Genomic DNA, 24214 nt, shown 5'->3' on the forward strand with positions numbered 1-24214 from the left:
AATTGTGTGTTTTTTTTTTTTTTTTTTGTATTTGGATGTCCGGGCATGCCTTTTCGACAAGCTTTACATATAAAAAAACTAAGCTCAAGCAATGATAGCTTTTCATTCCAAATCAAGTAGCGTTACATATTACCAAAGAAAGAGATATCCAGATTGCTCCTGTCCTCATGCTCTCAAACAGGGTATAAAAATTGGCGGAGATAGGGGAAGAATGTAAATGAGGGAAGAGGAAATGCTCTTTCTCTAATGGAATTGATCCTCAGTCACACCCTTACCCATAGCTGCCGTAGAGCTAACGCCGCCAGTAACCATCTTTTGCAGCTCATCTACGTAATTGGCACCGCTCCACTTCTGATGTTTGACCACATCGACGCCCTGTTCCATCTCAGGTTCCTGAACAAGCTCGCCGTACGCGCGCATACCATGAGAGGCGTATGCACGGGCAAACTGGTCGCTGATCAGAGCGGTCGTGTGTAGGCCAGCAAGGGTGATGAACTGCCAACAGTAGCCCAGCTGAGCAAGTCGGCGAATGTAAGTCTCCTGCTCGTCACGAGGCATGGCAGTCTTCCAGTTGAAAGAGGGGGAGAGGTTATATGCAAGCCTATTTTATCCAGTCATTAGCATGAGTCTCGAGAAATCTCCGATTCAGTAGGGTGAAACTTACTTCTTCTCTGGCCAGACGGCGTGAACACCATCGGCAAACTCTTTGGCCTGCGCGTAGTCGGGCAATTTACTCTCCATCCAAACGGCATCACAGAACGGGCCATAAGCAATAGCACGGTTGATGGCGCAGTCACAGCCACCCTTCAAGCGGTAGTAACCTTCTCGTGTTCGGGGTGCTTCCCAGTCGAAGAAAACGTCCTTTCCGAGGAGACTCTTGGCGACAGCACGAGCCTCAGCGTTGCTCTTGCCCTTGGAACGAGCAAGGTAGTCACTCTTGAGCTTGGCAGCATTGGGAGAAGACCCAATAGCAGCAATGACGGCGTCATCGAAACGTTTTAGGCCAGCGGCGGCAATCCATTCATCTTCAATGCGCTGAAGCTCATCACCAGTCTTTCCACTCTGCTCAGCGGCAATCATAAGGTCGTTCAAGGGTTGCAGGCTAGGGTTGGTAGAGCCAAGGATAAAGGCATGATCACGAGGGTCAATTGTAGTAGTGATGAGAGTCGCAGCTTCAGCATCGGTACGAGCAACAGCGATCAGGTCAGAGCCCATTATATCGGCTTGCGCACGAATGGCAACAAGGCGATTAATGTGCTCGCTGATTGGTACGAGAACCTTGCCAGCCATATGCCCGCACTTCTTAGTGCCAGGAGCCTGATCTTCGATATGAATACCAGCAGCACCCTTCTCGACGAACAGCTTGGTAAGTTTCATAACAGCAGTCAGACCACCATGGCCGGTATCAGCATCTGCAATGATGGGTCGAAGATAGTCAATATTGGCCAGTTTAGCACGCTGAGCCTTCGGTACGCTCAAGCGCTCCTGGCGCTGCTTTCGATCATGGAAAAGTTGGGCGGTAAAGAGATGGCCAACTTTGTTGGGCACAGTGGTCTGGAAAGAAGAATATTAGCCAAGAAGAATAGTATATATGTATAGAATAGTACCATCTTACATAGGGGTAATCAGCCAGATCGGGACCAGGCTCGTCCGACGCAGACGCTGTTGAAGATGATTGCCAGCCGGAGACGTAGACTGTGTCGAGATACTTGGCCATCTGAGTGACCATTGTAGGCTCCAAGCAGCCATAAGTGTAGCTAGCATCTTTGTTCTATTTCTTCTTATCAGTAGCTGCCTTGGAGTGTAGACCCTCGACCATATCCAGACTCGACTATATCCAGAAAACGCTTTGTATGACTCACCTGGAAGCGGCTCTCCATGATGTTCCATAGCTTCTTGGCCTGAGCATTGCTGGGATACTCGATCTTCAGATGGCCTCGCTTGGAAACAATCTGTTCCGCAGTGAAGGGACGCTTGGTGTGCCTCCATCTTGAATCACGCCACCAGTCCTTGACCTGCTGGACCTCTTTCTGGAAGAGGTCGTCTTCAATGTCCGGGTTTACGGCAAGTGTGACCATATTGTTGGACGCCATGATGTAAAGATGTAAGTGGTTGATGCTTTGTTAGGCAATACAGCAGACTGGCCACATCAATTGAATAGAAAGTCGTATAATTGACTATCACACTACAAGATCACTCCAAGGGAAGAGAAAAAAAGATGAAGGAAGGGGCAGGAGGAGAAGAATAAAAAGAAGAAAGAGTTTAGGATGGCAGAGGAGCCGAGTCACAGGCCTCGAAACAAGCCATGCCGCTGCTCACACACGCGACGCATAGGAGGCGGCATCCAGTCATGGCTCCGAACCAGCCACAGCAGCTGCCTCGCCTTTTCCCCATTTGCACCTCGGATCTTGGGGAGTGGCCCTCTTACTCGCTGTTGTGAGCGCCGGAATGGCCCGACACTCAGCGTGGCCCAGCCACTTAGACGAGGTATGGGGAGCCATCAAGCTCGGCACTCGACACTGGAGCAGGTCACTTTTGCGTTCGAACCTAGCCTGTGGCAGCCAATATACACGGGGCGGGCCCAAACACCCCTGCAGCTGATACAGCGTGACGTGACCGAGCTTCAAATGCGAAAAGCCACCAAGAAGTCCAGAGCCCAGATGCGGCGCGGCTCCAGCTCGGCTCAAGGGGAGCTTGGATGGGTGACGGAGTGGGTTAGCCGCCATTGGCCGAGATGCCGACGAGGTCAGCCGCTGGCCCCGCGTCACTCGTACTGACGGGACGGCCTCCATGTCTCCGTATCTTTTCTAGAGACGGTTCAAGATGAAGATGTTGTGATGAAAACTGTTCAGCAAGGAGAAAAAGAAAGATTGAATTTTGCCTCCTTCAATTTCTCTTACTCTTGTGCTCTTTCTCTCCTTCCTATTTCTTCCCCTACATCGAGTCGTCTTTCCTCAACCCTCGTGCCTTCCATCTGACATCAATCGAGCTTGCCGGCCAATGGTACGTACCTCTGTAAGTGGCGAAATCTCTCTCCGCATCACTCTCAAATCGGCAACAGCCCAAATGAACCCACTCTTCCCCACCCCTTTGCCTTCCTCCTGTACTTTCACCCGGCCCCGGTGCACCGGAGCTCTTTTTGCATGTGAAGTGACGCATCTTGGATACATGCCATGGCTCCCATATACTCGCAGCATAGACAGACTGTTGAATTCGACTAATAACTGTGTATCTGTGCAGTTACAAAAGAAGAGATATCAAAAAAAATAAATAAAATAAAATAAAAGCCATCCGCACGCAAATAGCCTTCAGTCGGTCCTTGCAACGCGAGATCAATATTGTAGGCGAGAATACCCCAACCTAAGGCGTTCAGTTTCCAAGTGCCCTAAGCGTCTCGAACACGATAATCCGCCTACGTTATACGGAGTTGACTCGGTAAAAGGATCAGCCGCAATCAATGTCGTACAGTAGTATGGCCTGGCCCTGCGCCGGTAGCCAATATGTAGTATATCCATGCACTTGCTAGCTAGCGACCATGTATGACTCCTACCTCCGTTAAATATACGCTCGGCACTCGTCCGTCTTACTAGCAGTACCTACATATATCATAATCACATGGAATTATATCTCCACGGGAGGAGATGAACCGACGTGCAGCTTACACCATTTGTCCTTTCATGGCATGCTAGTGGCCAACACTGGGCTACTGACTTGCCTTCTCATCTAAGCACATTATCTGATGGATGAGATTATAGCATTTCAAAGTAAGGCATTGTACTGCTTGCTTTGTGTTTTACTTTATTATGAATTCCAGTTGGCTCAAAAGTTACCAAGACAGCAATTCGTCATCGCCATGCTAATTCAACTGGTCCGTCTCCAAAGGTCCTGGTCTATGATCATGCTCTCGTTTTTTTTGCGAGTGACGGCATTCCTCTAGCCGCACATGATGTCGTTTCGAGATGCGACCACTTCGATATATGTCCCCACAATCAGCCATGCCACTACAAAGTCAAATTGGCCAGGGCTCTTTCGTTGTTCAGCTCAATCGCCTTGATAAACGTTTCATATGGAGTTAGGGTTCCCAATGCTCGTCGCATGTGGGCATTTACAATCTGGAGTCCGTAAACATAGCTGGCATTGACCCAACCAAATCTGTCGCAGCTTAATGTTAGCATCTCTTTTGACGGATTATACGCTTACTCATCATATATTAGCAGAGACTGGAGTTGAAAGACTTACCCTTCCTTCGCAACACCCTTGAAATCCAAGCCTTGGTTTCCATACTCGGCATCAACACGATGAGGGTCAATCGGCCGTGTAACGTCGTACTTTTCCACCACCACTCCGTTGAAATCGACAAATGCCTTGGTGATCATAAAGAGCCACTTATAGGCGAGACGCTCGGCTTCCTCAGTGAAGCTGTACCGAAGCAGACCTGTCCAAGCCAACATCTGCTGCGGAGCCCAGCCATACGGGTAATCCCATTGTCGATTCGGGCGTTCCAGCCCAATTACACCCCGAGATTTCTCCGTTCCTGCTACTAAGCCTCCAAACATCTCAAACCGAGGCAGGCCCTTCTTCACCAAATCGGCTGCCTGCTTAGGCGTTGCAATACCAGCCCAAAGGGCCCACAAGGTTGTAGCAGTCTCGTACGTACACCTCCTTTTGTTGGCTGTATCGTAGTCAAAAAACATGCCCTCCTCTTCATCCCACATCAGCTTGTCCATTGTAAGCTTTCTCCGCTTGGCGCGTCTGTCCCATACTGCTGAAGACACTGTCTCTCCAGGCTGGTATGGCGTGCCCTGACAGAATTCAGCGGGAATGGTCAGCTTATCGCCAAAGAGGCTTCGAATGGTTCGTGCGATATCCGTCTCATATTTGAATAGCAGAGAGTTCAGATCGATTGTGGCGAGGTCAGCACAGACACCCTCGAGACGGTATGAAGTATCATGACCAGATTCGCGCACTGCACGGTCGTGCAAAAAATATGCATCCAACTCAGGCTCCTTGATCTCGCCGTAGTTATAAGCTCGGACAAAGTCTTTGAACTCCATCTTATGCTTCTCAATGTATGGTTTCAAGATGTGAACGAAGTGAGTAGCTTCCGTCTCAGGAGGCACTCCGAGGCCCTCTGGTCTGTATCTCGAAAGACCCGTCACCGGGTCTAGCCTGGGCTCGCTGGTCCAGACACTATGGTATTCTTTGATGGCCGCCAGGATCGCTCGTCTCAAGAATTCCTTCGAATCAGGCTCGTGCTTGATTTTCTCGTACACTCGAAGAGCCATATCCGTCAGGAACGGAGGTTGCGATCGGCCCAAGTAGTACGACCGAGTGGCATTGAGAATTTTGCCGTAATGCTCGATACAGAAGCAAAAGTTGAGGACCATTGCCTTGGCCAAGTCGACTCTCTCGTGGATTAACAAGCCGAGAGACTCCATGTAGCTATCCCAGCCGTAGAGTTCGTTGAAACGGCCACCAGGAACAACAAATGGCAAGCCCTTCAAGCTCTGCACCTTGTTACCTTGTTCATCTTCCTCTTCCACTTTCTCTACGGCCACGGCTAAGAGACCAGGCTTGTCATTCATGTCTCGAATCAGCTCCGGAGTAATCTTCTCTGGCAAAAGCTGAACGTCAAGACGAAGCTCCGGTCTATCGGCAGCAACCTTTGTATAGTATTCATACTGCTCAGGAGCTCCAATGGGAACGTAGATTCTCGGGCGAGGATCATCCGTCCAGTCCTTGGGATCACGAGCAGCAATCTCAATACTCGAGGCGTCAATTCGCCGTGTAAGTCCATCCCAGAAGTGATCTCGGATAAGGCGGGACAAACGGTCAACAGGGTTCTCGTTCAGACGAGCTTCATCAAGGATAATTTGCTTCCGCCCATACTCCTTAGCCAATGTCAATTCCTGCAGGAGGTTCGACAGCATGTACGTTCCTCTGACTTCAAATCGGTTGTATCCAGCCGAGGCAGCAGTTCTCAAGGAAATGACTTTGGGGCCGTTATCCTCAATCGTGATCTGCATGTTTCCGTCGGTGTCTTCTTGGTTCTTCAAAATTTCCAATGTGGCGTCCACCTGCACGAGAAACCGACGGCCCTGCTCTATGGTGCTCTCATCTACACAATTGCGATCAATACTTGCGTTCCATCCTCTCATTCAAATCTGGAGAGGCAACTAACCATGGCTTCCACGCCTGAACGGCTCCTGAGCCCCCATCCTCTCCAGCTGCTTCACCAAACTGTTCTAAAAAAAAAAAGAATTCAATTAGCATTTGGAGGCTGCTATAGCTTATATCTCTTGTTACGTAGTACCTACCTGAGAATAGGTTCGAGTCCGCACTCCATAGCGGTTGCTATGCCGCTCTTCTGAGGCATAGTATGTCTTCGCATCATCGAAAACCCCGTACTCCTCAGAACCGCGTGAGCGGTGACCTGATGCACTTGACATGGGGAATGTATGTGCTTGTATATGTATATATCGCTCTTGCTCGGATCGGCTGAATTGGTTGGGTTGTATGGTTTGAAAGCTATCGGGGTATCAATTGTAGCTGTCGTGGTGTCGTCGTCGTCGTCGTTATGGACCAGTAGCAGCAGAGCTGGAGTCGCAGCAGCTCTCGTCCAACGATCTCGGGGAGATAGATAACCTTAGGATTCTGGAGGTGACACCAGTGGCCAAGGCTAGAAGAGAGTCAGCAACAAGGGACGCAAAGTACAGGATACACGGCCTCGCATCAGGGGGGTCACGAGCGTGGGCGAGCTCCCATATCCGTCACCACCACCTTTACTTCATTACCATGACCGCCACCATTGAATGACAGGATGAATGGACCCTGCGGGGCAGAAATTGGGCGAGCTGGGGCGACACAGTACGTACCGGTACCTGGTGGCAAGGGCCTCGGCTGGGCTGGAATTGGTATCGGATAGTATTCAATACTGTTTTGCGCAGGTAGCAATGATTGTAACGATGATACAATAACGGGGTGCTGGAAACGAGTGTAGAGAACTTGGTCGATGCGATCGACAGAGGGGGGAGAGGCAGAAAAGGACGACGAGCTGCACCAACCCGACGTTGCTGCTGCCAAACCAGTTACGCAGCTGTGGGTTGTTTGTTGTGCTATTCGTTCACCGCCCACCCCACTGTGGCTCCTGCACGGGATGCTGCGCTGAAAGTGACGATATGACGCATGAGAATCAAACATCACTGGGCTGCCAGCCAACAGGGGCCCACGCAGCGCTGATAGGAGGTTGCGCCTTGGCATTCCGCCGCCCGAGGCCCCCACGTTTCTTCCCCTACAGGGCTTCAGCGCTGGCTGCCAGAGGGCACCCCTTTCGAAGTAAGGCCGTTACAGGGCTTGCAGCGCCCTAAGGACCCCCTTATTAATCGCCGTCTCTCCCGGGCTCAGCCGCTAAAAGTCTTCCCACCAGCAAGAGGCATACTAATTGCAATAACAACAAAACACCACTAACAATACGGAGTACAACGGCGTCTTGTCCAGGGGCTCGTAGCAAATTTACATTCGCCATCAAGCCACTTTACACAAGGGTTACAAACTCAAAGGACTAAGAAAAAAAAGGGGGTTACAGAACGAAGCTGAGGATCCTACAGGTACTGCCCGAAGACCTGCAGTACAGCGCATCTGACCCCCTTGCAGAGGTTAAAGTATCACGGCGACGGCCTCCTGAGACCAGAGCACAGCAAGCATTCTCGCCAAATCTTTCCTTGTTGTCAATGCTTGGAGTGAGAGCGACAGCCAGTTTGGGCTTCTGCCGCATCAGCTTACATGTATGCCAGCTACATGTCGTACTCGGAGGCTTTCCCCCACCGCAACGGTGTGGCTGACTCTCTCTACATTGAAACAGTGTAATACAAGGCGGCGATTATAGAATGAGCAATCACATTGTAATCGTATGGTGTTATATTACTCAGTGCAACTACTAACACCACTCGTAACTAATACCCAAGACGTAGACACCCCCCGCGTTCTAGATCAGGATGAAAAGCAACCCCCAAGTTGCCATCCGTATTTCGTGCAGGCTCGCTAAAGGGTTCATTCCCCCCGTTGCACAGACCTGGTTCACAGCCTCGAAATTCAAAGGAGGAGCATGCAATACCTACCTCAAGAACCAGGAGCCTCGGAAGCCCGGAAATTGATCCCGCGGCGTCTCTGCTTGATCATGTGTCTCCTGGTTTAGGTGCTACAGGACGCTAGCAACAAGAGCAAAAAGCATCAGTATAGGCTATTACAGAGAATAATAGATGATTTGTTGCACCTAAGAGCGCCAATCTCAAGGCTCCATGCCATTCGATTTAATATAGAATGTATGAATGCGTTCTGCATAAATGAAATAGAGCAAAGAGAAAAAGACAAGGTAGGAAATGCGATAAATGATAGACAGAATTGCTACTCCCCCAACAAAAAAGAAAGTAATGTAAACCAATGCAGTAGCAAAGTCAAAATGGTATCTCGTGAACAATAATCTCAAACGCCCAACACATTCAATCCCCATCAGTTTTTCTGCAGCTCTTTGCTCACCGGCCTCACTTACGACTCTGATGAGTCCCGCGCTGGCCTCGGCCTCGCACCCAAGCGGCTCCTGCGTTTGGCAGCGGTCTCAGCATCCCACAGACCGGCGAATACAGCCTCGCATTCCTCGTCGTCTTCGGAATCAAACTCAACCTCAGTTTGTCCCTGGCTGTCGCTATCGTTCTTTTCTCCTGATTCTTCATCCTCCATTTCATCCATGAGCTCCAGGCTCTCGGAAATGGGGACATCCTCCCAGCTACGGTGTGTCACCACCCGCTCCGTCTCCAAGATAAACTTGCCCACTTTGTACTTTTGTGATTCCTCTTTGGCGTCCACGTACTTCCAGCCAAGTTTGCGAGAGCATATCCCACAGAAAATGTCTGCCACAACATGCCACCCAGTGACAAGCTGTCGGTTCTCGTTCTTGCCAATGCGAACATTCAGCAGCGAGGCCGGTGACGCTTTCGGATCCTTCGAGTCTGCTGAAGGGGGAGAGATTAAGTACGCGCGGCCATAGCGACCGGTGAAGCCCTTGGAAATGATCTGCGAGGTGAACGCAATGTCTGTAGCACAGCTCGAACAGCGCAGCGTATCTGCCGCCGTCCGGGAGAGCCGTCGAGCAGTAATTTTATTCCCCAGTGTAGTGATTGCAGAATCGCCATCAGGAGGAGAACCATTTGGTGTGGTTACTGTTGATGAAGCGCCATCGTCACGGCCGCGAGATAGATCCGACGATGTCGAAGACGTTGAGGATGCGGAGCGGCGGCGACGTCCTGGGAGAATGAATTTGAAGCTCGGAAGCAGATAGCTAGGGAATATCGGCTTCGTCGCCGAGATGCCGCTCTCTCTCACCATGACGCGAATATCTTCCTCGAAAAAGAAGGCCTCCCAGATGCCTCCCGCCATGGATTCGGGAAAGAGAAGGTTCTCCAGCGTTTTTTCTTGTTTGGTTTGTAATGAGCTGTTTCAGCCCCCGTCTGCTAGCCAGTGCTACGTAGCTCGATGGGCTGATGGTGCTGTAAGGGAAGCTTTCCCGCGGCTCAACCCAACCGCCGACGCCGCCCAAACTCTCTTCTTGTCCTACAAGCACAGCTCAGCTCAGCTGCTGCTGAACAGCTGCTCCTCGGTAATTTAGTCCGTTATTAATATGGCGAGTACCGGTGTTGACGCGGCTGATCAAACAACCCCGCAGACGGCAAATCTGCAGTGTTTGCTCCGATGTAACCAGGGCATCAACACTACCTCTGCATACATCTTATGCTCTTAGCGAGTTAGGATCCGGGTCTACGTGATTCTCTCATTTGCCTGGCTCGTCATCAAGAGCCCAGCTGTGCGAGCTTTAACAGACAGGCGAGGCAGAAGCCCCCCTGCCACCTGAATAAGTCATGGGGCGTCAGATGCCATTTAGTGAGCGATTAGCGGCGGGCTGCATCGCCGGTACTTGGGCTCTGACGTGCGATTTAGCATCAATCGGGTTCGAGGCGCCACTAATTGGGCCACTAGCCTGGTCGCGCACGGATGGGGAGGGGGCTCTGGTTTACTGCTAGTGTTGATGCCCAAGTTGTATATACGGAGAACAATGCCGAAAGAGCAATATTTGGCCGTATTGCGGACAATAAATTATAAGCACATCGGACCAGGCCCCTAAAAGATATGTACACACATAATATCACATGTATGGGAAGACATTCAAGATGGAGAAGAGCAAAATAAATGAAATTTCAACACATAATGCGACGCTTATGCGTGGCCCAAGATCCTTGGATTTGTTATGTACACATTTTGTTTTTGATGCTTTTTTGTGTAATTTTTTCACTATTTTTTGCTTCCAACGCTTAGTTCTGGGGCTCCTCAGCGACGTAGTGCAGGTAGGCACCCAGCATCTTAATGCCCTCAATGTAGTTGCTCTTGTCAAGCTTCTCGTTGATAGAGTGAGCACCGTCTGTTGAGCTTCCCATGGGCAGCAGCAGGACGTTCTTGCCAGTAGCCTCCTCGAAAGTAAGAGTGACGGGGATACTGTGAAAATTTCATTAGCATTTAGCAAGGAGAAGAGGATCGAAAGACCATAAATGGTACTACTCACCTTCCACCCTCACGAGTGAAGTCGGGGGCAACGCCCCAGACGCGCTCAACCGCCTTAGCAGCGGCAGCAAAGTTCCAGTGCTTTGGTGAGGCAACCCACCACTTTCCGGTGTGCTGAGCCCAAACCTTCATGCTGTTCTTGCTGCCAAGCTTGGCAAACTGCTCCTCCACATACTTGTAGACCGCGGCGTTGGTTGTGTCAATGTCCATATCAGGGACAGTTCGGATGGAGAACTTGCCGGTGACCTTGGCAGGGATGACGGTCTTGGCACCAGGTGAAGAGAAAGCGCCCTCGATACCGTGGAGAGACAAAGAAGGGTATCTCCAGCGGGCCATCAGGGTTGGCTTAGTCTCATCGTGGATGGTGGTGGTGCTGCCAAGAGATTCGTGCAAGTTCGCCATGGTGAAGGCAATGGTGTCGTAGAGCTTCTCCTCATCAGCAGTAACGGGGGCAACTTGCTCCTTAATGCCAGGGATGTTGATGTTGCCCTTGCTATCAACCAGAGATGCCATGATCTGAACCAGATCAGTCATGGGTTCGTGGGCCTGTCCACCAAAGACACCGCTGTGCAAGTCGGCGCCAGGGCCAGAGACTTCAACAGAGTAGTAGTTGCAGCCTCGGAGGCCGTAAGTCAAGCAAGGCTTCTCGGTTCCGAGCCAGTAGTTGTCAGAAATGCAGACGGCATCGGCATCAGCGAAGAACTTCTTGGCCTCCTCTCGGATCAAGTCATCCAATCCCTCGGATCCGTACTCCTCCATACCCTCAAAGCACATCAAAAGGTTAACGGGGAACTCAACACCAGCCTTCTGGTGGGCCTCAATGGCGTTCAGCCAGCCCAGGACAGGTCCCTTGTCATCGGTTGAGCCACGGCCAAACATGCGGCCCTTGTCGTCGACGGTGAGCGTGAAGGGATCGGTTGCCCATCCATCGCTCTTCTCAGCGGGCTGGACATCGTAGTGGCCGTAAACCAGGATCGTTCGCTTGTTCTTGTCGTTTCCATATCGTCCGAGAACGACAGGAGGCAGGTCAAGGTGAGGCCTGTGAGGCTCCTTGCCGAGCGGTCGAAGTTCAACCTCAGCACCCAAAGCCTTCAATTCATCGGCCAGGAAGTGACCCATGCGCACAACATCGGGGCGGCGGGCATCCTCAGCGGAAATGGAAGGGATAGCAACAGCCTTGCGCAGACGCTCAATGAAGGCATCCGCAGAGGTGTCAACCTGCTTGAAGAAGCTGTCGAGTTGAGGCGCCATCTTTCTTGCTTGGTGGGCAAGGATCGAGTCAGTGAGGTAGTGTCGAAACGAAGGAGCAGCAATTCGAGGACGCTGGAGTAGTTGAGAAGAGAAAGGCTTAATCCTCGTCCAGAATTGACGAGAACTCATGAAGAAAGATGGTGCGGGGCATATCGCCCTACCAGCTGCTCAGAACGCGAAGATACAGCGCCTGCAAAAGCTTCACGTGGCGGGGCAGAGGGCAGAATGGAGGGGAACTTTTTGCTTTCCAGGCCGGTTACCAGCGGCAGCTGATGGTGAGACGCCGCATGGTACCGCGGCAGTACTTGATCAGACAGATGCCCAGACGGGCAAGCAAGCTCTTGTTGTGTGGACTGCGTGAGGTGGGGGTTCGACACCAGAGGTACCTTGCAAGTTGCCCTTGTCCCGCCTCAGCCTGCTGGGTACTTTGCCGTAGGCCGAATTCCAGCCACTAATACTGCTCCGTATTAGCCTTTTGGATATTCTCAAACAGGAAATCTGGGCACGTGAGAGGACGGCTGTGGAAAATTATTTCGCCTAAGCTGCAAACGCTAACGTAACTGCTGGCAAGTGGCCTGCGCTTGTTGTCAATACGCGCGCCTCCCATTAATAATGGAACTAACTGTCCCCAGTCCCTCCGCTTCTGTTTTTTTCTCCTCTTCTCTCTCATCCACATCAACGACCCATCATCCTCCCGCGAAGTCATCACCGAAGCATCCTCGACTTGCGCCCAGGTGACCGCTCCCTTGCCATCCATCGATTTTAATTCCGCTGGGCTGCGGCTTCAACGAGTCAAGCGCCTTGCAGCCTCCATTTGTGAGATCGAACAGTTCCGGTAGACCCGTACGCGTACCCCATCCTCCAACGACCCATTGAGCGAAGCGATTCTCGCATATCGCGACCCATCGACCTGTGATTTCTCTCTGTCCCGCATTAACAAATAAGTCACGGCTTATTTGTTTCTTTGTTCTATTTTGGAATTTTGCTAGTCTGTCTGACGTGGGTTCCTGAGACGGCTAGCAAAGGGTTGTTATCTGCTGGTGCATAGGCTGGTCTGTTATGGTGATCAGGAAGTGAGGGGGAACTCTAGGGTTGTCTTTTCCTTCTGGCTGCTGCCACTTGTACTCGATTATTCGTCGTACCCATTTTTTTTCCCTATTGTCTTTGTCTTTCCTCCAATTACAATCAGAATTGATTATTTTGAGTCCATCTTGAGTTGAAACAGCACCAAGGTGCAAAACCAAGAAGAGAAGAAGAATCAAAAGAAAAAAAAATTTCGCTAGCAGCAAGAAAATCAATACTCACTTAGTCAATTGTTTTACGACTGAGGTTTCCGACGTATTTACTTTACAGACTTATAGCCCCTTCGACCTTACATTCTTGACGAACCTAACGTCCCTGACATCTTTTATTCTCTCGCATTTTGTTGCTTGTAACCAAAGAATCTCCCCTCAGCAAAAATGTCTTCATCAGTGTTCTTCAAATTCAAGTCGCAGAAGGAGCCCACGAGAGTGGAATTTGACGGCACAGGTATCTCAGTCTTTGAACTGAAGCGTGAAATTATCAACAAGAGTGGTTTGGGTGATGGCACGGACTTCGACCTCTTCATCTATACCGATGACAACAGTGAAGGTGAGTCCCTGGAACTGAAACCGAAAATTATCCCTTGCTTCCAGCAACATAAATACTGACTTAGTATGATATAGAGTACGACGATGATACCACAATTGTCCCCAGATCAACGACGGTGATTGCTCGACGACAGCCGGCCCTGAAGCCTGGGGCTGGACGAGCCGCTCGATATGTCTCTGGCAAAATGCCCGTAGCAGCTAAGAATGCCGGCCGCAAGGAACAGCTAGGGAAGGCTTCGGCTTCCAAGCCAAACGCGAATGCTTTTAGCCAGATGAACGATGCTATGACGGAGGAAGATCGCATGGCTGCCATGTTTGCTGCTCAGTCCGAACAATGGTCAGCTCAACAAGAAGAGTTGTCTCAGTAAGTTGCCTTTTGATATAATTTTCCTCTAGTGTAGTGGATAGAGTTGCTTACCACTTGAATAGACAAGCACCAGTTTTCAAGCCTGGTGCCAAGCGCCCGGCAAACGTCCCAGATCATGACCCTCCCAATGGATACATTTGTTATCGATGTGGAAACAAAGGCCATTGGATTCAGCTGTGCCCAACTAACGATGATCCTGACTTTGATAACCGGCCCCGCGTCAAGCGCACCACTGGTATTCCTCGTTCATTTTTGCAAAAGGTGGATAAATCTGTCATTTTAGCTCAAACTGAAGGCGATGAATCCAAGCGACCCTCAGGAATCATGGTCAACGCTGAGGGAGATTTTGTCATTGCTGAGCCAGACAAGGCGTCTTGGGAGCAATTCCAGGCAAAGGCCCAGTCCTCTTCCGCCGCGGCCAAGACGGCAAAGGCGGAGGACAAGGAGGTGCAGGAGCGTGGTCTCGAATGTTCGATTGACAAGAAGATGTTCATAGAGCCAATGAAAACCCCATGCTGTCAGAAGACGTTTTGCAATGACTGCATCACCAATGCACTCATCGAAAGCGACTTCGTCTGCCCTGCTTGCCAGACCGAAGGTGTACTAATCGATGATCTTCAGCCTGATGAAGAAGTCTCCAAAAAAATTCAAGAATACATTAAAGAGAAAGAGGCCGCCAAGGTCACTCCCCCCTCATCCCCCAAGGCCAAATCGGAGGAAGTTGCAAACAGTTCCGAGAATGTCGTTCAAGCTGAAGACTCAGACAAGAATGAGCTAAATAAAGCAACAGACTCGGAGGAGGACAGGTCGAAACTCGAAAAGACTGAGTCCCAAGAGGAGAAATCTAACTCACCAACTACAGAACGCGCCGCCTCAGCGTCCAAATCTCCCTCAACCGAGTCCAAGAGTCTTGTCCTCGCTTCCCAGGCTGGGGATAACAAGACTGAAATAGTCAAAACAGAGGACACTGCTTCGAAGAAGAGGCCTGCAGAAGATTTCCTAGAAAACCCCAAGATACCCAAGGGCCCTCGTGCTATGCAAAATCAATCATCACAGAATATGATGAATGGAAACATGATGAATGGCATGCCAAACATGGGAATGAACAACATGATGTTTAATGGTGCCATGGGTATGATGCCAAACATGATGAACATGGGCATGGGGATGAATATGGGGATGAACAACATGGGCATGGGCATGGGCATGCCAATGATGAACATGCCGATGATGGGGATGCAGGGCTTCAGCAACATGAATGGAGGCTACGGAAATATGAATGGAGGATATACCATGAACAACATGGGTGGTATGAACGGCATGAGCAACATGAATGGCGGTAACATGAACGGGAACTGGGGGGCCATGAACAATATGGGTGGTATGAATGGCATGGGCGGCATGAACGGCATGAATCCCATGGGTGGAATGGGCAATATGAACAGCATGAATGGTGGAGGCATGATGAACGGCTACCAAAATGGCGGCAACTTCCCCCAAGGTGGCGGCGATGACGATGCCTATTTCCGGAAGCCGGTTAACCCACATCGACACCAGAACAAGCAACGTCGAGTTCGGCCAAGCGACTACAGAGAGCTCTAAGAGAAGGAGGTGAAAGGAGAGAACCAGAGTAATCTCTACTACTACTACGATATGCATCACACAACAGCCATCTGGAATGGCTCCGCGCCGAAAGCACGGCGGACGACAAGGGCGGCATTTTCTGCTCCATTTTTTTTTCCTATTCAACACACAGCGTTTAATATCGGATACGTCAACACCCAAGGGCCTTTATTTTTTTTTGCATTTAGCTGGCGAAACACTGCACACAACACACACCAAATATGACACAACTATACAATGTATGAACAGGGAGGAAATACCACGCATAAAATTAAAAACAGGGGAGGACGATTCTCATTACCAGAGCTCAAATTGGCTTGGATTAGGCGTTTGGTCATTTTTTTCAACGAGATGTGTTTTTGTCTCTTTTGTCCATAAAAGTAAAAAATATTCGAATCGCGTCGTTTTAGCCACCTTCGATTTTCTTACTCTTCACAAATCAGCGCCTTTTCCTCCTTTTCAGAATGCAGAATGATGGCAAAGAGAGAGGGGGAGGGGGGAAGAGAGAGATATAAAGAGAGTGTCCCCACGTGCCATTTTTTTTTTCTCACTACGAGAAGAATTCATGAGCGACTGGGTATTCCTGTATGTTGCTTTCAGGGCGAGATTGAGTTGGAGGCGGCTTTTTCTTTGTGGATGGCATGAAGGCGCAGGAGGATTTTTTTATGTAGAATAAGTGTCCAGAAAGGGAGCGTCAATTAAAGAAACTGAATTGTACACCACACACGCATATGTACTACTATTTTGCGTAGACTGTATGTGAATTGAGTGAATGAAATAAGTCCGGATCGAAAGTGACGGGTGAAATATGTAATGCTATGAGGGCTAAAATCGCCTGGACTACTTTATAGTAAATCTATTGAAGGAATAATATCTAGACATATACATAACCCGTAAGTCTTGCTGGTGACATAAGTTGGAAATTTTGTTTTCTTTTCTGAGTTTTTTTAAAGCATTCCTTTTCTTTCTTATTCTTCTCTCCCTCTCTTCTCCTCTATTGACCTCCCCCCTTCGTTACTGCGGTGGAACGTAGGGCTTCACCAGCATCTCGCTAAACTTCTCCAGCTTTTCCTTGCCTCGCACCTCCTCCACCAACAAAGGCATCTTGACGACGTTGAAGTCCTCAGCGTAAAGCTCCTCATACTGGTCAAGATACTTGCGCTGCATCTTCCTGCGGGCGTTGCACTGCTCGCAGTCGCTCTCCTTCTTGGGGAACAGCAGCTGGTTGACGACGATGCTGTGGGTGTCGATGCCGTAGTTGGCCAGCTCCTGGATCATGCGCTCCGTCTCGTACAAGCTCAGGAACTCGGCGATGCAGACGCACACAAAGGTGGTCAGCTCGGCGTCCTTGAACTGGGTGTTGACCTCGGAGATTGTGGCGCGCAGGGACTCGAGCTTCTCCATCATCTCGTTGAGATTCTGGCCGTTGGGGAGGGCACCGTTGGAGCCGAGGAAGCCGTTGAGCAGCGGGCCGTACTGGGAGGAGAGTTGGGAGACCTTGGCCAGGGCCTTTTCGAGGACGGAGGGGAACTGGAGGAAACGAAGGGTGTGGCCGGTGGGGGCGGTGTCGAAGATGATGGTCTCGTAGGAGAGGGACTTGACCTGCTTGAGGACTTCGGCGAAGGACATGGCTTCGTCAATACCGGGGATCTGAAACACGAGTTAGTTTTCTAGGTATGAAGCCAAACAAACATCAACGTCTGTCGGGGGAAAAGAGAAAAGAAACGTACAGCAAAGGCAAGATCCTGCATCATGCCTCCAATTCCCCCGCTCATGGCATTCAAATCCTCAGTGTTCTCGCCCTGGCCAGCCAGCAGGTCCTGCATGCTGCCATTGGGATCGATCTCCATGGCGCTGAGGTTGTCGAAGCCGTTGATCAGGCGGGCCTCCTTGCCAAACTTCTGGTTGAAGGCATCGGACAGGTTGTGGGCGGGGTCGGTACTGATGAGCAGGACGGAGCGGCGCACTTTGGCGAGCTGGATGGCGAGGGAGCATGACGTGGTGGTTTTGCCGACACCACCTTTGCCGCCGACGAAGATCCAGCGCAGTGAGCGCTGGTCGAGGAGCGTTTGGAGAGACGGCTCGAGAGCGTCTTCGTCGATGACGAGGGCCATGGCTGTGGAGCGCTGTGTCGGGCTGAGCGGTAGGTGAGGTGGACGAGTGGAGGAGAGAGAGCAAAAAAGAAAAAAGAGAGGGGACGGGAAGAAAAGATGGAGGAAGAGACAGACGAGGCTGAGACGGCGAGTGACGCAGACGATTTGAGTTGGCGAGGCTACAGATACGAAGGCGAGGAGTGGCGTTTGGAAGCCGGAAGAGAACAATAGAGCGAGATGGAGGGGCAAAAGTAGACAAAAAAGATGCGACAGTAAGTGGCGAGGCTACAGTGCAAGGCTGAACGTGTATTTAGTCGCCTGTAATTTTAGCGGGTGATGCGGTCATCCAAACGCCCCGAGGCTGCCAATGAGACTCTAGCGGCGTGAAAGTTGACAGCAGCATGATATCGACGAGGGCGGCGATGTCGCACTGCATGGCACGATAACCGGCCGGCTTCAGCCTGGTTTCAGCCTAAGCATCCCATTGATGAAGATGGCACAAATGCGTGTATGCATGCCGATACTTACTCCACGTATTGGCGGCAGACCCATTATGAGTTGTTAGTATGTACCTGACTGCCTCTACCTTCAGCGGCCATCTCCACCGACGTCCACCAACGGCGGCCGGCGCACAGCGTGGCTGAGCCTATGTGTGCCTCTGCTGCCGCCGATGCTGATTGGATGCGCTGTACTTGCCAACAGGTGTCGAGTCCTACACTAAGGCCTGGCGGTAGGCCTAGCACCGTCTGTGCCTAGCAACTGCCTGTTATCTAGCAGGTAGCAGCAGCCGTCAATCATGCACGTCGAACGTTCAAGAATAGAAACGGCGCAGCCTTGGTCTCCTGTTGTCCTCGTCACAGCCTTGATCTCGGTCTCACGCCGCGTGAGTTGTATAAAGAGAAGCGAGAGGGACCCGTTTCTTTCTTTGCTTTCCCCTTTCCCTTGTCTCTTTGTCTTTCTTCACTGAGACGATTGCACCTCGAGATTAAGTTGATTGATCGACCAATTACCCCACCACACATCCATCCATCCATCCATCCATCTCTCTCAGCCCAGCTGCCATCGCCATACCGCATACATACATACATACATACATACACGCCAAACGTCACAAAAACAAACATCCCGCCATGGCCGACAAAGACCGCATCACCTGCCACGTCCTCGACACCTCCGTCGGTCGCCCCGCAAAGGGCATCCGCGTGCGCCTCGAGGGCCCCGGCACCACCAGCAGCCACGGCAACGTCCTCAAGACGTTTGAGTCCCTCACCAACGACGACGGCCGCATCACCGTCTGGCTGCCCTACAGCTCCGAGACGTCGTCGGGCGAGGTCCCCGTCTACACGCTCGAGGACGTGCTGGGCGCCATCCGGGGCCCTTCGCGATGGACGCTGCGCTTCGACACCGCCAGCTACTTTGGCGAGGACAAGACCTTCTTCCCGGAGGCGACGGTGGTGTTCCGCGTGGAGGAGGGCCAGCACTATCATGTGCCGTTGTTGTTGAGTCCGTATAGCTACACTACTTATCGGGGAAGCTAAAAAGGGAGGCAGGATGGAGAGAGAAACTTGGAAGATGGGCAGTGACATTTGAGTTTTTTTTTTTTTTTTTTGTTAATCAAGCCGCAATCCAATGAACCTATGCATCTCTTTTCAGCCTTTTTCTTCTTACTCTTGCAATCTGCGAATGAGATGTAATAGATTATCCCTTGTTAACAAGAGGAAAAAGGAGAAGGAAGAGAAGTAGGAGAGTGCGAGTCATGATACCGCAACACTGTCGCTTTTATTACACGCATCAGCTAAACCCCAGTTTTTATGTGCCTTCTTTGTCGTAAAGTTACAAAAGAAAGTAGACAAGATAAACAATAATATGCCAAGCAGATCCCCCCCATATTTATAAAGACAGGATCCCCAAATTTCTCTCAAGGGGAAAGGCCGGTGGCAGCACCTATAAAACCAAATTCCAAGAAAATGCACGATCGTTCTGTTGCCAGGTTTCCAAAGATAAAAATCCAAACACCCCTTTTCTCCCAAAAACTCCGTCGCTCATAGAGTGAGAACACCAGCAGAGATCGAAAATAGGCTGTAAAGTAATATATATATGTATAACACAAAAGAGAGTCGTAAATTCGTTCAGGTTCTTTTTTTTTTTTTTTCTCTTTTTTTTTTTTTGTGTGTAAAATTGGCTGTTCCGTGGGGGTCTGTTTCGAGTTATCCGAGTAAGTCAAGGGAAATGGATGCGATGCATGCTATACATGCATGTCGATAATGTCTTCGCATCATTCTGTCTCTCCATTCTGCATTTTTCCATTCATGAAGATCGTCGCCACTTGCTGAACCGGTTGGTCTTTTTGGGGCTGTGCATCACGCTGTCGGGAGAAGAAGGCGGTGTCTCGTCGTCCTTCTTGATCGATTCGGCGCTCTCGCTGCCAGTCTTGGACTGAAAGCTGGCCTCGGAAGGGCTCGTCAGCTTAGGGGCCACCTCCTGCTGCACGCGGAGGCTGGTGCTGGAGCGGGAGTGGGAGAGCGACAGTGAGATGACGCTGCTGAGGAGCTCGGTCTGCGGGCCGACGAGGCCCTCCATGAGGCTTCGCTTATGCTTGTGTCGTCGGTGGAGGAATGAGAGGCGCTTGCGCTTAAGGGCGTGATCGCCGGCGAGTTCGTCGTGTGAGATGCAGGCGTTTGGTGAGAGATCGGCGTCGGGGTGAGGCAGGGTAGTGTTGCTCCCTTGAGAAGAAAAGTGTCAGTAAATATATATATATATATATATATATATTTATGTGTGTGTGTGTGTGTGTGTACTGTATGTATGTGTGTATATATATATATATATATTTATAAATTTTACATCGAAACATGTCCAGATAGGGAGAAAGAGAGAAGAAAATCAGCGTGATCCAAGGAGAGTGCTTACATCGATCAAAGGGTTCTGGGAAGCCCGTATCCCGGCTCGCACGACGAGATGCCTGAGATGTCGTCTGAGAAGCCATGGTGATGAGGTTTAGAGGAAAGGTTTGGATGAAATTTGATGAGAAAAAGTCGAATTATCTCCAGCCCGAGCTTCTTTCGAACGTGTCTTCTGCTCTTTAAAAGGAATAAAGAGACGTGAAAGCAAACTGGATGGGCCTGGTGGACGCAAACAACCGAATGACAGCTTGGCGCGTGGTCTTTGTAAGAGTGAGTCTGAGTAAGTTTTGGTGGCTGGTTGAGTGACCGCCCCGCCTGCAGTGCGTTTGGTGCTCGAGCAAGTACCCCTTGGTTGGCAGTGTTTCGAGGCGAGGTGAGCGGCGTAGGTTGTGGACGTGTGTAAATGGGAAAATGGGCAGCAGCAAGGTTTCTTTAAACCCCCTTTGGGTGAGAACTAAATCGGCCAAAGAACCATAAAAACAAATAAAAATAAAAATAAAAATAAATAGAACAATCCAGCAGGATCCCCCAGCAAGGGTCGCTTTGATGGTGCTTCAAGGAGCCGAACCGCCCGAGTCTGGGATGTGGGAAATTTCAGCGAGATGAGGGCGGCTACAACAAGATTATAAGCAACGGAGCCAGTAGTGCGTGTGTGGGGATCGATTGGAGGGAGCGAGAGAGAGAGAACAAGAGGAGAGAGTAACAGATGGCAGCTATTGATTAGTACAGATACTTTTTGCAGATTAGTCGCTATATGTACCTCTGGCAATGCACCCGCATGCAAGGCAAAGGCGATGAATCGTGCCAGCCGCAGCATGGGTGAACTGCTGCTAGTGGCCACTTTGTCGCTGTCTGTGCAGCACGTCGCGGCCCAGAGGCAGCTGATGGGGGAGGAGAAGTAGCACCACCTGGGCCAGCCTAGTCCCCCGGCAGCCGTAGCCGTCGCCATCGCCGATAACTCGGATTTAGCATCAAGACCATCCATTTCATTAACTCAATACCTTAGCACTATTGACTGATTGACTGTTACCTGCATTACGAGTACATTACCATTGGGGCTGGTCCATGATTGAATGGGATTCACCACCTGGCTGTTCCGTTACCGCGCCGCAGCACTGACGCTGCGCTTCAGCCGTCTGGCCGGGTCCCTGCCTCAACGCTCTCAGCAGGCCATGGGCCTAGAGCCCGATGACTGGACTGTTTAGCGGTATTCCGCACTCACTGGTCCTGCTGAAAGCCCCCCAGTGTCAGAAAGTCCTAGCGGATCTGTCCCAAGGGTGGGCGGCAAAACAGGGGCCGTTAGATGGGCCGCTGCACGGTATAATGTACAAAGGACAGCTAATACCTACTTACTACTACTAGGTACATGCCGCTCTGTATAATGCATTAGGCTCAATCAAAATGATTCTGGTACTTTGGCTCCGGGTCAGTGCTATCGATTGCTGCGCCTCGCTCCTGGGTGGAGCTGGGGGTGAGTATAAGGTAATGAAATAAGACGTTACGGAGCAGACAAGAAGAAAAAAGCTGGGGAATCTTGTAGGCGAGGGAACAAGTTCTGGCGACCGATGGAAGCTTCTTGGGGTTCGCGTCCGGTGTTAGTGGCGGTCCAAGGCTTGAAAAGCCAAGTTCTTTAGCAGCGCGCGAACAAGGCCCTATACAGGGCGGGGGCGAGCTTTGATGGCAAACCAATTCATCATACTGTAGGTACACATACTTTGTAGCCTGTGAGAATGGATTAAGTACGGGGTGGTGTGAAGGCTACATTGCATCTACATGAATTGTTTCAGGCCATCCAGTAGCACTTCGCATGGCACGCCAGAAATGACGGATGACGTTATCATTAATCTCTCCATGGGGACAAAGTCAACGCTTGTTTGCGAATACTAGTATGTCGCAGTAAGGTACATGTAGTATAGAAACCACTAGTAGGTACATTACACCTCTGAATATGACACTTGCGATGAGCCGGTCTTCAAGTGCACTTTGGCCTCACCCATAGCGTCGTTTACACCTATGAACACGCTTTCCTACATGCCAAAAGCCGCCATCCAGGTCGCCAATCTATAGGCAGAAGCAACCTTCCTCACGATCCGTCTACTGCCTAGCAGGGCAGGGTAGTTGACAAAACAAAACACATGTGGCAGCACGAAAAGCTCTCGTCAATTGGGTTCTCTACCTAGTCCCGTTGCGAAGCTTATTCACTCAGCCACCTCCTTCACCGTAACTGACGAAAGGCGAGAACATGATCAGCAAGAGAGAATAACCCTCACCAGATTTTTAGGTTTGTTTCTCCTAGCCGATATTTCTGAGCTGTTCGGTTCTTGGCTCTTGGCATTCGATCTTGGCGCTTGGCGGCTCTGCCATCAGCCAGCCATTGATTACAATATATCATACCGGCTGATCGCGTCTCTCTGGCGTATTAAGTTGTGCAACAGAATTATTCATTGGTACGCAAGGGAGCAACACACACAAGCTGGCTCGTGCCCACACCCCATCATCCCGTACTGCAGCAAGCCTAGCCGCTCGGACAGCGTCCATGCCATGTGAAGCGGCAAGCGAATTGGGATCGCGCCCTCAGAGCCAAAGAGGCCGCCCTATCAAACACAAGCCGGCTCGGGGAGCCGAGACGAACCAGACACACACCCAGTTTCGAGACCAGGCGGCCTGGACCAGTCAGTGTGCATGTCTGATCCATCTCATTCAGAAAAGGGCGGCACGGTACGATAGGCTAGCGGTTGGAGTTGGAGAAAGGCTCGTAAACACGATGCTACCTCTTTCATGCTGTACGATGCCACAAAACGACACGGTGATGACAAAAGAATGAACTTTGAAAGGGCAACCAGCACTAGTACGTACAGTGTTGCTGCTGGTAAGCTCGCATTCGCCTCTTTTCCTCTCTTCTTGCGTCTCTGGGGCTCGGCGCTGTCGTCAGCCGTTGTCACAGAAATTGGCCACTTCGGATGTGGTGTGCCGTCCGGCCAGTCTCCAGTGTATGGACCGCTGGCCCGGCGCGCACCCTCGAAGCGGATTTCCCAACAGATTGGATTTGGGGCTCCCAGGCGCTGTCTTGCCTGATGTAGCACTGACACAATCACACCCCATGCGCGTACTTTTTGATTTGTACATACAGGGCAGCATGTACTGCCACCTGCGCTAGGCGGGGGATCGGTGTATGAAAAACTGCCAAGGCGGTGCTCCGCGCTGGCACGGATGAAGTCCGAGAGGGTTTGGAGACGGAAGCAGACACGGCCGGTGGCTGGTCCCTGGTTCCGCAGTCTCAAAATTCTGGGACTGGAGTCGGTCCTTCGCAGCGCGGTATTTTCCCATTGACGTTTTCCTGTACGCAGCTGCTGTCTACTCAGTAGGTAGATACATAGCACTGCTGGTACATAAATATGTAGTTGATATTCATACAGCAGTAGTGAGCATCTAGCTTGATGCGTTAAAGGTACGAGTCACGTCCTGCGTTGATCTAACAAGACGAAAACGAAAAAGACTCTCATGACCTGAGCATCCATGCATCGCTCTGCTAGGCATGGAGCAGAACGATGCGCCATGTGCACGTAAAGCCACATCTACCTTCTCGGATTGGTCCGGGACTCTGCTAAGCCGGGCCACTTACAGACGCATGTCTCGCAGCCGCAGCTCAGCCAACCAGCTAAAATGATGCCTAGAGCCGCAATAGCGTCGCTCCCTTGTACGAGTAGCTTTGCAAGCAGGCGCTACGAAGTATGTATG

General features: G+C 50.8%; 8 protein-coding genes across 9 annotated transcripts; 2 read left to right on the top strand and 6 right to left on the bottom strand.

The window, feature by feature from the left end:
* Positions 1 to 33: 33 nt before the first annotated feature.
* Positions 34 to 2518, bottom strand: ICL1 (isocitrate lyase 1). Its single transcript, XM_024903093.2, has 4 exons — positions 1863 to 2518; positions 1616 to 1771; positions 665 to 1554; positions 34 to 601 (listed from the first exon to the last, which is right to left on the bottom strand). The coding sequence occupies exons 1-4, from the start codon at positions 2091 to 2093 to the stop codon at positions 244 to 246; spliced, it is 1635 nt and encodes a 544-aa protein (XP_024766034.1). The 5' UTR covers positions 2094 to 2518; the 3' UTR covers positions 34 to 243.
* Positions 2519 to 3768: 1250 nt separating this feature from the next.
* Positions 3769 to 7046, bottom strand: TrAFT101_004186 (uncharacterized protein). 2 transcript variants are annotated; one of them, XM_066127090.1, is made up of 4 exons: positions 6876 to 7046; positions 6318 to 6679; positions 4240 to 6245; positions 3769 to 4152 (listed from the first exon to the last, which is right to left on the bottom strand). In XM_066127090.1, exons 3-4 carry the CDS (start codon positions 6156 to 6158, stop codon positions 4002 to 4004), a joined length of 2070 nt encoding a protein of 689 aa, XP_065983199.1. In that variant the 5' UTR covers positions 6159 to 6245; positions 6318 to 6679; positions 6876 to 7046; the 3' UTR covers positions 3769 to 4001. The 2 variants fall into 2 exon arrangements, with proteins under 2 accessions (XP_065983199.1, XP_024766033.2); XM_024902997.2 differs by having other exon boundaries at positions 4240 to 6118; positions 6182 to 6245; positions 6318 to 7046.
* Positions 7047 to 7925: 879 nt separating this feature from the next.
* TrAFT101_004187 (uncharacterized protein) lies at positions 7926 to 9747 on the bottom strand. The gene has a single exon (XM_024905732.2). It carries the CDS (start codon positions 9430 to 9432, stop codon positions 8545 to 8547), a length of 888 nt encoding a protein of 295 aa, XP_024766031.2. The 5' UTR covers positions 9433 to 9747; the 3' UTR covers positions 7926 to 8544.
* A 374-nt stretch (positions 9748 to 10121) lies between these two features.
* TrAFT101_004188 (uncharacterized protein) lies at positions 10122 to 12032 on the bottom strand. The gene is made up of 2 exons (XM_024898975.2): positions 10610 to 12032; positions 10122 to 10542 (listed from the first exon to the last, which is right to left on the bottom strand). Exons 1-2 carry the CDS (start codon positions 11986 to 11988, stop codon positions 10362 to 10364), a joined length of 1560 nt encoding a protein of 519 aa, XP_024766030.2. The 5' UTR covers positions 11989 to 12032; the 3' UTR covers positions 10122 to 10361.
* A 455-nt stretch (positions 12033 to 12487) lies between these two features.
* Positions 12488 to 16203, top strand: TrAFT101_004189 (uncharacterized protein). The gene is made up of 3 exons (XM_024909240.2): positions 12488 to 13491; positions 13566 to 13854; positions 13920 to 16203. Exons 1-3 carry the CDS (start codon positions 13320 to 13322, stop codon positions 15457 to 15459), a joined length of 2001 nt encoding a protein of 666 aa, XP_024766029.2. The 5' UTR covers positions 12488 to 13319; the 3' UTR covers positions 15460 to 16203.
* A 291-nt stretch (positions 16204 to 16494) lies between these two features.
* On the bottom strand, positions 16495 to 17594 carry GET3 (Golgi to ER traffic- protein; the record flags this gene model as incomplete). Its single annotated transcript, XM_024902229.2, has 2 exons — positions 16495 to 17130; positions 17211 to 17594. 2 exons carry the CDS (start codon positions 17592 to 17594, stop codon positions 16495 to 16497), a joined length of 1020 nt encoding a protein of 339 aa, XP_024766028.1.
* A 743-nt stretch (positions 17595 to 18337) lies between these two features.
* On the top strand, positions 18338 to 19164 carry TrAFT101_004191 (uncharacterized protein). Its single transcript, XM_024907248.2, has one exon. The coding sequence runs from the start codon at positions 18704 to 18706 to the stop codon at positions 19109 to 19111; it is 408 nt and encodes a 135-aa protein (XP_024766027.1). The 5' UTR covers positions 18338 to 18703; the 3' UTR covers positions 19112 to 19164.
* Positions 19165 to 19880: 716 nt separating this feature from the next.
* On the bottom strand, positions 19881 to 20559 carry TrAFT101_004192 (uncharacterized protein; the record flags this gene model as incomplete). The annotated part of the gene is made up of 2 exons (XM_024909239.2): positions 19881 to 20296; positions 20484 to 20559. 2 exons carry the CDS (start codon positions 20557 to 20559, stop codon positions 19881 to 19883), a joined length of 492 nt encoding a protein of 163 aa, XP_024766026.2.
* Positions 20560 to 24214: the final 3655 nt, after the last annotated feature.

The sequence above is a fragment of the Trichoderma asperellum genome, chromosome 2, assembly GCF_020647865.1.
Source record: "Trichoderma asperellum chromosome 2, complete sequence".
Classification (NCBI taxonomy): domain Eukaryota; kingdom Fungi; phylum Ascomycota; class Sordariomycetes; order Hypocreales; family Hypocreaceae; genus Trichoderma; species Trichoderma asperellum.